Source organism: Corythoichthys intestinalis, chromosome 2 (genome assembly GCF_030265065.1).
Source record: "Corythoichthys intestinalis isolate RoL2023-P3 chromosome 2, ASM3026506v1, whole genome shotgun sequence".
In the NCBI taxonomy this organism is placed as follows: Eukaryota; Metazoa; Chordata; class Actinopteri; order Syngnathiformes; family Syngnathidae; genus Corythoichthys; species Corythoichthys intestinalis.
The window spans coordinates 49,579,382-49,592,528 of record NC_080396.1 but is presented as its reverse complement, the minus strand read 5'-3'; the positions used below and the strand labels follow the sequence as shown (position 1 = coordinate 49,592,528).

General features: G+C 38.9%; 1 protein-coding gene across 1 annotated transcript in view; it reads right to left on the bottom strand.

Moving 5' to 3' along the window:
* The window catches only part of LOC130932022 (protein NDRG3-like), a 21,135-nt gene extending 7,988 nt beyond the window's left edge, over positions 1 to 13,147 (bottom strand). Inside the window, exons 1-7 of the mRNA XM_057861372.1 lie at positions 13,004 to 13,147; positions 10,261 to 10,340; positions 10,151 to 10,183; positions 6,071 to 6,176; positions 5,840 to 5,960; positions 4,593 to 4,655; positions 301 to 361 (exon numbers count right to left, since the gene is read on the bottom strand). Of these exons, the coding sequence (XP_057717355.1) occupies positions 301 to 361; positions 4,593 to 4,655; positions 5,840 to 5,960; positions 6,071 to 6,176; positions 10,151 to 10,183; positions 10,261 to 10,317 (441 nt within the window). The 5' untranslated portion in view covers positions 10,318 to 10,340; positions 13,004 to 13,147. The remainder of the gene's footprint in view (positions 1 to 300; positions 362 to 4,592; positions 4,656 to 5,839; positions 5,961 to 6,070; positions 6,177 to 10,150; positions 10,184 to 10,260; positions 10,341 to 13,003) is intronic.

Below are 13,147 nucleotides of genomic sequence, written 5' to 3'. Positions count from 1 at the left end.
AACCACCTAAGAAGAAATAAATGAATAACAAATATCGGTGGAAATGGATGACGCTACACAAGCTCTTTATTAGGCTTGTAACACTTGTGCATGTAAATCTGATGTTAGTAGATTCATATTGGAGATGCCTGTGTGACAGTGTGGCAGGTTTTTTTTGTTTTAACAGTGTTTGGACAGTTGCCATCATATTTGCGGGATCAGAGCAGCGTTCCGGAAGGTTCCACCTCATAAAATCATAGCGGAACTCCGTTCCGACTCGTTCCAGTCCACTTTCACCCCTGGAATATTGGATTTACTCACAGCCAGTTTGGTGAGGATGTAGGCTCCAGCACCAACCCCAATACCAATCACGCTCTTTATCCTGAGTACACAAAAATATGCATTTGCACCTGACATGAAACGGGTAGCCTAGATGAGAAAAAGCTCTTCCACTAAAGAATCATAATTTAATACCGTATTTTTCGGACTATAAGTCGCAGTTTTTTTTCATAGTTTGGCTGGGGGATGCGACTTATACTCTGGAGCGACTTATGTGTGAAATTATTAACACATTATTATATCATTTCACATGTTATTTTGGTGTTTTGGAGTGACAGTGATGGTTTGGTAAACTTGTTAGCATGTTTTTTATGCTAAAGTTATCTGAATAACTCTTAATAGCTATGTTACGTTAAAATACCGGCCATGTTCGCATTTCATTGTCCATGCATCATGTAACATTATCATACTGTACACTTATTCAATATGTTGTTCTCGATTGTATTTTTATTTTAAATTGCCTTTCAAGATGACATATCTGTTCTATGTTTTGGATTTTATCAAGTAAATTTTGCCCAAAATGCGACCTATATTCCAGTGCGACTTATATATGTTTTTTTCCTCTTCGTTGGGCATTTTATGGCTGGTGCTACTTATAGGCAGGTGCAACTTATAGTCCGAAAAATACGGTAGTCACATAGTCACCGGATTATGCAAATACTAGGGATAGACCGATTATCGGCCGGGCTGATTATCAGCGCCGATATTTGGAAATTTTACATATATCTGTATCAGCCTTTTAACATTTTTTTTTTTTATCCGACTGGCCGATATCAAATATCAATTTAAAACTGGGTTATTTTGCCCAGCTGCACCTCTCTCCTGCACTAGTATACACCCTGTCCTCTGATTGGTTAAATTGAGTTATACTTGGATTGTGCCTTTCCACCTTTTTAAGGCCCTCAAAGCGCTTCACACTTTATCCTCATGTATATACTGGTGATCCAGCACTAGGAGTAACGTGGGGTTTAGTGTCTTGCTTAAGGATACGTAGACGAGGTCATCAGGGCGGAGAATCGAACCCATGGTGGAATGAGTATTTTGCCACTGAACCACACCACCCCCTATTATCAGCAATTATTTTCTATTTGTGGGATTCAATAAACACGCTTTAGGCATTTCAATGAAGTTCGGTGTTTGCATTATTAATTTTTTTACACCATTTTTTACACTTTTACTTCAAATAAATATAGGCTCCAAAAATCGGTTATCGGCCCCTCTAACTACTAATAATCGGAATCGGTCCTGATAAACCCATATCGGTCGATATCTAGAAAATACCTGCTCACTTTGTGCCTTCCCACACGCGCACTCATCTCATCTCAACGTCATCTCAAAATTAGCTAAACTCAGACAGGTTTATAAATGGTTTCAATATATCCCTAAACATTTCAGAACCAGGATTTTACAGTGTTCTGGCCCATCATGTAATGATTGACTTTGAAAACAGTACACAATGTGCGCATTTCCGGTTAACTGATAGAAATCCACGCATTTGAGCCACGGAAAGGCAAGGTAAGACAACATAATAATGAATACATTTTTTGTGGTTTAATGCAACACTCAATTCTGTGTGTAATTGTTGATCTATTAGTGAATTATTAATCGACACCTAACGTGCAAGAGATGGATGGTGTCAGTCGTTCAAATATCAATTAATCGAAGGTAAGCGCTTAAAACAAATCTCCACCTCTCTTTAGTTTCCTCACCTCAGTTTCATTGGGTAAAAGCATAGTGATTTTTGCCTCCAGGAAGATTTTGGAACCAGGAAGTCGTCACGAAACCTTGCCTCCTGACTGAAATACACCTTTCTGCGCACAATTGTGCACAGAATCTCGCTGAAGCAAGAGTGTAAAGTGAATGAATATTTTTTATTCGTTGTAAAATAGTCAAGTTTGGTGTCATTGAAGAACAACTAGTCCCCGTCTCTGCGATGCGCTTAAGTTACCACACGCGTTGCCACCTGACACACCCACCTGATGGCCAATTAGAGCAAGAGTATTCTAATTAGATCCAGTCAGCTGCATATTAATAAGAAACCACACATCTGCAGAAGAGCCTTAACGAATAACCAACTAAAATAGCTTTAAAAATAATTAACTATTATAAAAAATAATGGAAGTGGGTGGACTGGAAAGACAAAAAGCTTCCTTAAAGCTGCAGTAATAATCATTGCCACCGGCAAAGAGAATGTCTGTGAGCAAAGGGGTAGGTGTGGTCTCAACATTGGTAGGAATGATATAACAGCATAACCTGCATGTACACTTTTTGTTGAGGACGGGACATTAATAAGACCAAACAGATTATTGAATGGGAGTCAGGGCTACCTTTCACAGGCTTAATGTTAAATGGAAGATAAATCTGTATTGACTTATGCTAACATTCATGTGTATTGTTTCAGGTGATACAACATTTGATTCAAACCTTTGTTTTCAAAAACTACAAAAGAAACATTTTGAAGTGCAAGTCCCTTTATTAAAAAAAACGGGGATCTATCCAAGAATGGGTCCACTTCTGGGGGACGCTGGAGCACCACTAGACTCAAACTTAAGTATTGTAATTAGAGTTGCACCGATACCATTTTTTGGGCCCGATACCGATACAGATACCTGGCTGTACAGTATCGGCCGATACCGATACCATTCCGATACCACTCTGTTAGCAAAAAAAAAAAAAAAAAAAACGTGTGTGTGTGTATGTATGTATATACATATACATATATATATACACACACACATATATATATTAACATATACGTATATATGTACGTATAAGGGATGCAACAATACTGTTAAGTCATGGTTCGGTACGATGTTCGATACATTTCAATACATTTATTGCGCTAAAACAGAAAATTCAACTGTTATTATTATTTTTTTTTTATTTGCTATCAAGCAAAAATAACATATAAACAAGCATTTTAGTGCATAATATTTATGTGCTTACTTCTTACTGATCTGAAGAAATTTTGTATATAAGTGCTGAGAACAATCTTTACTGTTTCTTCTTTACCCTTAAAATTGAAGACAAAGGAGTTAATTTCGTTTGGTAATTTCGAGACAAAGACATACAGATGTCATGCATCGGGATTTGGGAAGTTAGCTCACGTGGGGAGGACAGTACATTTGCGTTCAAGTGATGCCAGTAGATGGTATCAGCGCCCTAAATGTTGGTACTCGTCGATACCGATACCACCAATTCGGGCCGGATCGGCGCCCCCTGCCGATACTGGTATCGGTATCGGTGCAACTTTAATTGTAATATAAAAGTGATTTGAGTAAAAAATTAATGAAAAAAAATCAGTTATCAAAGGACAGATCTACATCTGAGGAATACTAGACTACCCCAAAACTCGGACCAAAGTACTCTCATGAAATTTTGATGTGCAATTTACGTTCACTTTTTTTCATGTCAATTCATGTTCACGTTCATGTCAGTGTCACCTTGAAGTGGACCTATTCTTGGATAGCTCCCTTGGTTTATTTATTTATTTTAATAAAGGGCACTCTGAAGCCACTGCGTTGCATTACCATAATGCGCATAATGCAAACAATAACCCAAATGAGAGACGGGTAGCTTGACTTAGTTGTTCCTTGTGGAGGGTGGCCAGACTGTAGTAATTTTTCAGGTTAGCAAGTTCGCACAGTTTATTGTTATGCTAAGTTTGATGCAGGTCGGACTTTCAGTAGCAAAATGAGTCGTGCTTCCACCACTTCCACAACATTGACGTCTTTTTAAATTACTTACAGTGGCTGCTGCTGACCGAAAAAAAATTCTAATATCCCCCCTCTTCGGAGGCGGCAGCATATTGTCGATATGACTCTGTCAGGGCTGTGTCAGTGTGTGTGGCAGGGGGTGGGGTTCAAATCATCAGCCGATCAAACGTGCATTTAAAGGAAAAAAAATTGACCGGTGCATTCAACAAGTAAAAAGGGATAAATGTAAGCATGAACATAATGAAAAGAATTCACTTAATCATGGTAGAGTCTATTCTATCCTTACAACATATGATGGGAAGACAATCGAAATTATCTATATAACTGAAGTCATTATATAATGCAAATAAGGTATCTTAAAAGTTGGTGGGGACAATTTGAGCCTCCTGAAAAGTTGGTAGTGTTATGTCCCTACCGTCCCTATGCAAACCTTTTACCTTGCCTGTGAGTTTAGTTGTATACCTTTTTTAAATATAGGTTTCAGACATAATTACATGGTTTGGGTGAACATTTTGGTGTCACAGGGGTTCACCATACATCCTTGTGCAGAGTACTTACTGAAGCTGCGTAAGCACAGAAGGCAGCATGGAAGCCAGCTCATCCATAGATGGATACTGGTACCTGAAAGCACAATCATACAGTAATTGACAGTCAATTTGCATTCACGTTCTCGTTGTCCTCCTAAATTTAATTAGTTAAAGTATGTGATCACAGGGTGATTTTGTGGGGTGTATTATACATGAATGAGTTTTATACTTGGGAAATTATGGAAATTGTTCTGCCAATAACTATACACCACAAGAACAAATAGAAAATGAAATTATTTATAGGGAATTAAAAAAACATAATTTTGGACCAACTGAGTGATACTGGATTATTACCTGCCACACACACACTAATATTGACAACTTTCTCTTGAAAAACAGAATCGTCCTATATTCAAAAACAAAAGTACGCGTCCTGTATTAAGCTAACAAGAGACATACTTTGTCCCATATTGTCATGAAAATTGAAAATAGGGCGCGATTTGTAAAACAAACGAATAATAAAATGGTGCTTCTCAAGAATATGTAGGGGAACGTATTCCCCTGCCTCTCCTGCTTTCTGACCAATGAGCTGAACAATGACAATACAAAATCCCGCTCATCTCATTGGTCGAGGTAATGTCGCTTGCCATTATGATACCGGAAGACAACATAGAGTGTGAGAGATAAGAAGTTTGAGTGAAGCTGAGTAAAAAGCATGCTAAAAAAATGATGATAATTTGTTTCTTGTTCTTCACTGTATATTCTATTTTCACTATTTGTATTATATTTTTGCATTCTGTCAATTTCATAAGTAGTTCCACATTATATTTGGAATGATCATTTGTGAACTTTTTTCTGTGGGTACTTGGAACACACCTCAGTTGTTAAAAAAAAAAAAAAAAAAAAAAAAAAAAACCTTATAGTTTATATTAAAACTTTTTTAAAAAGGTGTTTTAAAAACAGCCAGACACATACACACCAAAAGCGCGGAACCTTAAGGGTTAAATGATAGTTTTAAATTAAGCAGGACAGATGTAAATTTTATTCTAGCATTTTTTTTGTATCAAAAATACATGGCCAATAATTACTGTTTCTCCATGCACCGAAATTAATTCAGACCGTTATCAGGCCGATCAACTCTACCAATCAGGTGTCCCTTTTTTTTTTCAGGGAGTTGGCAACCCTACACACTAAAGTGCCACAGACAAGGGCTTGGGGTCAGTTAGTTAGTGGATATTGCATACGACGAATGAATGCGTAAATGTATGTGCGTGTTACCCATTGGGGTACGTGGGTGCGTTCTCCTGTTGTCCGGGAGCGTCCACGTGCAATACTGAGAAGTGTTGAGTCACTTCCTGCATATCCTCATAGTTGAAAAGGCTGTTAAAGCAAGACTTATCTAAATACACGCACGTGCACACACGAACACGCACATGCACAGAAATACACTTCAAGTTAGCATTTATCCATACAACATAGATTTGTGTGCGCGCATATGTTTGTACTCACGGTTCAGTCCAACATCATGGTAGGTGAGGATCGTGGGTCGGTTGCCCTTCGCGATGCCTCTCATGGTGACATGCAGTACACAGTGAGTTGTCTCTATGTCATATTCCTGGCCAATCAATACAAATACACATTGATCACCTAAACATTTGGGACATATGAAAACGTTTAGCAACATAAGGGCAGTTATTACAGTTTTTCTCAATTGCTTTGGTACATTTCTCAGATCAGACTTGCAATTTTCAAAATTACTTGTTCAATCCTTATAACATCGCATCACTAGTGCACATCAAAAAAAGCAGTTTCTCATTCCTTTGAGCAAGTTGCAGATGTTTTTGTGCATCCATGCACAGAAATTTGGCTTTTGCAGGTAAGTCATGGTGTTTTGCTACTCGTGCGACATGTTGTGAGGATTTAACAAGTAGTTTTAAGAATTTTAATTTTAATCGGAGAAACGTACCAGAGCAATTTAGAAAAACTGTAATAGTTAGCTCCTTCAAATCTTAATTCAGAGGTCGTCAATTCAAATCCAGGCTGTGGAGTTTGTATTTTCACTGTAGAGCTGAAACGATTACTCGTATAATTTGAGTAACCTGATTTTAAAAATTGATCGAGGAATTTTCTTTGCCTCGTGGAATCGTTTAATTTGGCCAGCTCTAAGCATGACGCACCGTGTGACTGACGAGAGAGTGAGAGAGGTGTAGCAGCGTTTTTACTTGTTCTGTTGTTGTTGGCGTCGGCTACGGCAAACAGTACCTGTGTTATGTTGCACAAGTTCTGAAATAAATGATTAAAAACCTGACGAAGCTGGCGATTTCCTTGCCGATGTTACAATAATACTAATAAAAATAATGAGAGTTGTCCTCGAGATCGTAGACCTATTCCGGCCGGATTGTCGAGCCAGTTCACTAACGTACACACCACGCTCATATTTTTCTATCGTCTCCTTCTTAATTTCAATAGTGTCACCTTTTTCCCGTTTTTTTACCCCCTACTAACCTTCTTGAGACCCATGTTGATATCTCCCACAAGAAAATCCGCCGTGCGTCCGTCTTGCGGGAAAACAATGAAATTGTGACGCTGTCATAAATCATCGTATTTCGAGCATGTTGTCATACGTCGAGACAAATGGCAAGTCAGATTTTACGTCAGATGTCAAAAGGATTGTACCACTGTACATCTAAAAAAATAAATAATAATTTTTTTTTCCCCCACGATGATTTTAGGTAAAGCCAGTTTTTAAAAAAATATATTTCGCAAACCAATTTTAAATTCAAAATATTTTTGTATTACAATATGGGCAAAAATAATAAATGAATATTTGCCCTATATTGTCATGCAAAAAAAAAAAGTTTTTTTTTTTCACCCCAGGTTTAGATATTCCCCTCCAGTAAAATCTTAGCAAATCCAAATAATTTTCCTTAATATATTTTGAAAAGGATGGCCCCGAGAAGATGTCCAATCAGCGTCCTGGAAGAAATTGTATTTGACCTGAGCACTTCACTGTACAGACCCTACCCACGTGACGTCACAACTCCGCTCTCCTGAATGGTACCGCCCACTTGTCCGTCAAAACATAGTGTTAACCTGTTACGGCTACGTACATTTCTTCTATTTACGGCGTGTTTTTCTGCTCCTTAACATTAATAATCAAAATGGTGAAGGCGTGTGTGGCTGTTGGTTGCACTAACAGAGAAGATGGAAGGAGAGACTTGAAGTTTTACCGTATTCCGAGGGATCCAAAGAGGAGAGCGAAATGGACGGCTGCAATTCGACGTGAAAACTGGGCACCAAAAAAATCACCACAGACTATGTAGTAGTCATTTTATATACGGTAAGATGCATTTAAGATATACTTAGAGGGTTTTGGGCTGACAAATAACCACAATTAAGATCAATGCGAGGCTAATCGCCGACAACATACGATGTAGTACGACATAGTTTCAAATTCAAGATGTTTGTGACTTCCCTTTCTTCCACCATCGTTATTTTTTGAATAATATTTAGCTGGTACCAAGTGAAAGAAACTGGCCTCGTCTACGGGGCTGACAAATAACCACAGTTAAGATCATTGCGAGGCTAATCGCCGACAACATACGACGTAGTACGACATAGTTTCAAATTCAAGATGTTTGTGACTTCCCTTTCTTCCACCATCGTTATTTTTTGAATAATATTTAGCTGGTACCAAGTGAAAGAAACTGGCCTCGTCTACGGGGCTGACAAATAACCACAATTAAGATCATTGCTAGGCTAATCGCCGACAACATACACGTATGTATGTAGTGAGAGTGCTATCGCTAAACCATATAAACATTAAAAGCCTCAACTCCATTGACAAACGACATGAAATACATTAGACTTGACAGTGGATGTGAGCAATAACAAAAGATTTTGAATTGAAAATTTCGTAACTCACCTTTCCAAGCACAAGATAGATTCCTGCCGAATTTTCGTGGACGAGGACCTGCTTCACCCAACCAGCAACGAAGTATTTATATGCTTCCAAGCTCTTGAAGTTTTTCATATTTTCGTGAGAATAGGCTGATTTAGTGTGGACAAGATAATTGTAAATATCTGCGTAGCAGATGTCAGGCAGACAGGGCGAAGACAGTGGGTCGAAAAACATCGATTTGGACATCAAATATGGATCTGGCGACTGTATAGAACGAAGCTTTTCCTCATAACGCCTTTTATGCAACAGATCCAGTGAGTTTGCGGCATCAGAAAGCACCGGGTCTTCCATGAAATGCATTTTAAATTCCGCCATCAATTGAAAACAATGCTAATACAGAGTCAAAATGACGGACAAGTGGGCGGAACCATACAGCGAGCACGTGGTTTTGTGACGTAGGTGGGTAGGGTCTATAGCCACATCTAAATGTAGCTTTAAAGTATGCTTACTTGGAACAGTATGAGATGTGATGTAGGTTCCACTATAAAAAAAATAACAAGCAAGGTCTCTCATTGGCTGTAGCAAGCCAACATCGAACATCTTGTTCTAGGGAAGCTCATAACGTCTCTTTTGGAGATGACTCCCACACAGCAGAGTTGGCTTCTATTTTCCCTTGTGAGCTGACGCTCTGATTTATCTCACAATCCCTCAAAAAGTCGGCACGGTGTCTGACTAGATGTCATGCGAAGGGGTGAGATAATTGGGGATATGAGGAGGGCGCAATCCATATTTAGTGTTCTAAAGATTCTGGGCCGCAATACCTCCAAAGAGCGCAACGCTTAAACCTAGCGACGTGTACCTCATGCATTTCCACTACAATGCTTCTCCAATAGCAGCTTCACATGGTACTCTAAGTTTAAGGATGTACAAATGTTTCTGAAAAGGAGACCACAGGATGAGTTTGACACCAGAGTAGCTGTTACTATCTGTGTTGGGTCTTGTATGGACAGTTAGGGAGACCGTTAGAAGGTGGAGCATTCCAAACTGCTCACACCAAAATTTGCGCTTACTAGGTAGGAGGGACTTTTGATAGTTTCTTTACTCAGTTCTGCTGTCTGAGGCTTTGAAGCTCTAATTGGACCAATTGAAGGAAAATGGAAAACCCAAACACAGAAATAAATTGTAATACCTTAGAAAAAAAATAATAGTACAAAATCGTAATTCTTCGGCCCGATCATTTCTTTGTACTTTGTCAAATTGACTCTCTGATTGCTTCCTTAGTGGCATGTTGGCATATCTCAATCAATCAATCCTCCTTCCCAGAAAATGCAGCACAAAGTGAAAAAAGCAAAACAGATGCCATATGCTAATCCATATTACACACAGGTTTTACACTTGTTTTACACAGGTGCATACAGAATACTTAAAACAAAAAAATGAAATGAAATGAGAAAAGTGTTTATTTATCTGAAGTCTAAAATAATGACTGTAAAACTTGCATTTCTGCCACTGGCCTTTTACTTAGGAGAGGGAAGACTGGGGAGTTGTCACCCAAAGTCGAGTAAGAACTAAAGATGTAGGCTTGATGACAAAAAAAAAAAAAAGCCTACTGGTAGCTTGAAATTCACTGGAATGTTTCCAGAAGTTTCCCCACCACCAATTACATTGCAGTATTGGCAACAACTCACCTGACAGTTGAAATCCTGTAGGTTTGTGCCATTCTGAAGAGAGAGACAAAAAGCATGACTGATTTCAGGTGCAGTGAAACTTAAACCGTTGTTTAAGTTTTTTCACTTACCTGTGTTGTCAACAGAGGTTTGATCTCAGTCAACTGTACGTCGTGAAGTTCTTCCATTGCGTGTTTGCCTTGCTATTGCCCTGAGTGTAAGAACGTCATTTAACATTTATACCGCACAATGAAGGAATATCATTGCATCACTTAATCAATCAATAGGAGTAATATCTCAAGACGATTTTATTGAATTGATGTGTTTTGTGACTTTTGCACCCCTGCTGATAGAAACCAGAAAGGCACTAGTCATAGACTTCATAATATATTGAAGGGGCACAGGGTGCGGGACCGATTAATAGGGGGCCTATCTCTGTCAAAGCTGACCGAGTGGAAACACAGCCAAATAGTTTTTTACGTTGAAAATTCTTGTGAATAAATGCTTACATCCCTGAATTTTTTCTAGATATGGATGTAAAACAGTCTTGATTCTTGGTTAAAAGCAACAACAAAAAGAACAAATAAACAAAAAACGGGCAGTTAGCATTTATTTTACGTGAATATGTCGAATGAGCTGCTAGTCTTTAAGCCACTGTGGTGCCGCCTTATCACCATAAAGAGCTTTTTAATTTGAAAATTCTTGTGAATAAATGCTTAAATCCCTGAATTCTTTATAGCTATGAATGTAAAAGTCTCGATTCTTGGTTAAAAGCAAAAAAAAAAAACGGGCAGTCAGCATTTATTTTACGTAAATATTGCGAATTATAATGGCAATGCCTTAGCGGTTAATGTCTCCCATTGATTTTTTTCACAACGTTTCAAAATGCATGCATGGTACGAAAAATGTAATAATTACCTTATCCCTGTACAAATCACTCCTGAGACAATCCTTCCTTTTTGTATGCAGTACAGCTTTTGTACTTTTTTAACCTAAATCCGGTGTTGGATCGCTGCATGTGTTTGAGAATAACTGCGACCGACTTCGACTGACTGAAGCGGAGTGTGGGACGGCCCCCTACTTGAAGGCGTGGCACAGTGTCTGGGGAATGTGTCCGGTCAATATCATTATGAAGTATATGCACGAGTTTACAAATGTTGCACAGTGATACCATTTTATGTAACTTTAGGGTGACCATGTTTTGATTTCCAAAAGAGGACACTCGGCCCGGCGCCAAGATACTAGAATTTTAGGATCACTCAAAATTGCCTATATCACCCACTTTTTTTTATTCAACTAGTTACTCAACAACTAAAAAAAAAACGAATAGTGATTAAAAAAATAATATAATGCAGACCCATGGAAATGTAGTCCAGTCAATACACACACACTGTATGCCATGTGCCAACTCAACATTTTTTAAAATTACTATCACGACAGTTGTCGTTGACAAATTGTTATTCCCACTCAATTTTTATTCCCATTAAATGTTCTAGATAGTATGTAAACAATAACCGAAATAAACTGACAAGCTATTCAGCCAGCATGTTTCCAAACGCAGCAGTTCAAAACTACATTGCCCATAATGCCTAGCGCGGCTGAGCTCACTGATTACTACCCTATTAGCGAGTACGGGAGCCGAGGCAAAATCAGACTTTGCTATAAAAGTTTACAAACATCGGCAGCGCAAAGACGCGAGACGCGACACCAAACGGGATTTTACAGATTACACCAGTCCAAATCTCCGACAGAAGTCAACAGTTGCCATTATATACGTATGTACGTGTACACATATAACCCTATACACCACAGAAGACACGTGATCGACAGGAGATAAACTTACAAAAAGGTGTATGGAGCCACGTCTTTTAGAACTCCTTATTGAACTCCTTACTGTAGTCTGCTCTCTCGCCAAACCGTCAGTAGATGGTGGCAATTCCCCATGAAACAAAGGGTAAACTGCCAACAAAAAAGAGGAAGATCTACTCCCCCTACTAGTTGGAGCCACGTCAACGCAGACATGCGCTGCCCCCTAGCGGCCAGAAGGATTCTCTTTAAATTGGTCCCGTGAAAAATCATAAAAACCGGACATTTTCATGAATTTATGAAACCCGGCCGGACGCTCCGGAGGGCACGTAATAAGAGCACTTGTCCGGGCAAAAGAGGACGTTTGGTCACCCTATCAGTAACTTTTCCAAGACCTCTGTTGAATTTTTCAAAAGGTAACAACATGAATTGTCCATAAACCAGATGTTATATACCATACACCAAATGTTAATATTGTGGCCTACATGACAAAATTTGATATCCATGTACTTGGACAGGTCTTATTAATGTTGTTTTTTTGTTTTTTTTTGTATTACCAATTGTCACCTGCTCTATAGAGGGTTAATGAGGCCAAACGTCACTGTTCAGAAACCTGAAAACTGGTCAAATGTGTAAATTTCAGCCTTCTCTAATTGTTAAAAATAACATTGCCTGGGGGTTGGAATGATCTCTGTAAACGTAGCTTACCCTGGCTAGCATAGGTAACGTCATGCCATTACTAGCTGCGTGAGTAAATCGGCAGCTGTCATGAGTGACTAATCATAATTTCTACTTAAGTATTTTAAGTGTATAAATTTTTTTTGAGGTTCTACTACTAGAGTACACGTAAGCAGACTAAAGCCAGGATGCTAATGTTAGCTCCGGTCATACAGCCGCTGCATAGCAACCGTTACCATGGAAACCGTTTCAACTCCCTCGCTCGCTCGCTTTCAAAACATGTATGCGCATAACGCACACTACACTATCACGACTAGTTAGCCTGAATTAGCAAGCTAATTAGCTGTGAAAACTAGGTTAGGACAAAACGTTTTGCCAAATTTAACTCACCGTAGAGCGAGGAGTCGAATACACCGAGCGGTAAGTGTGAGGGAGGTCGAAAGGGAAGGAAGAGACAAGTGATCCGTTTGGAAAGCAACTGAGCTTGTTGGGGGGGCTTTTTTATTTTAGCTCCGACCTACCAAGAAATTGCGG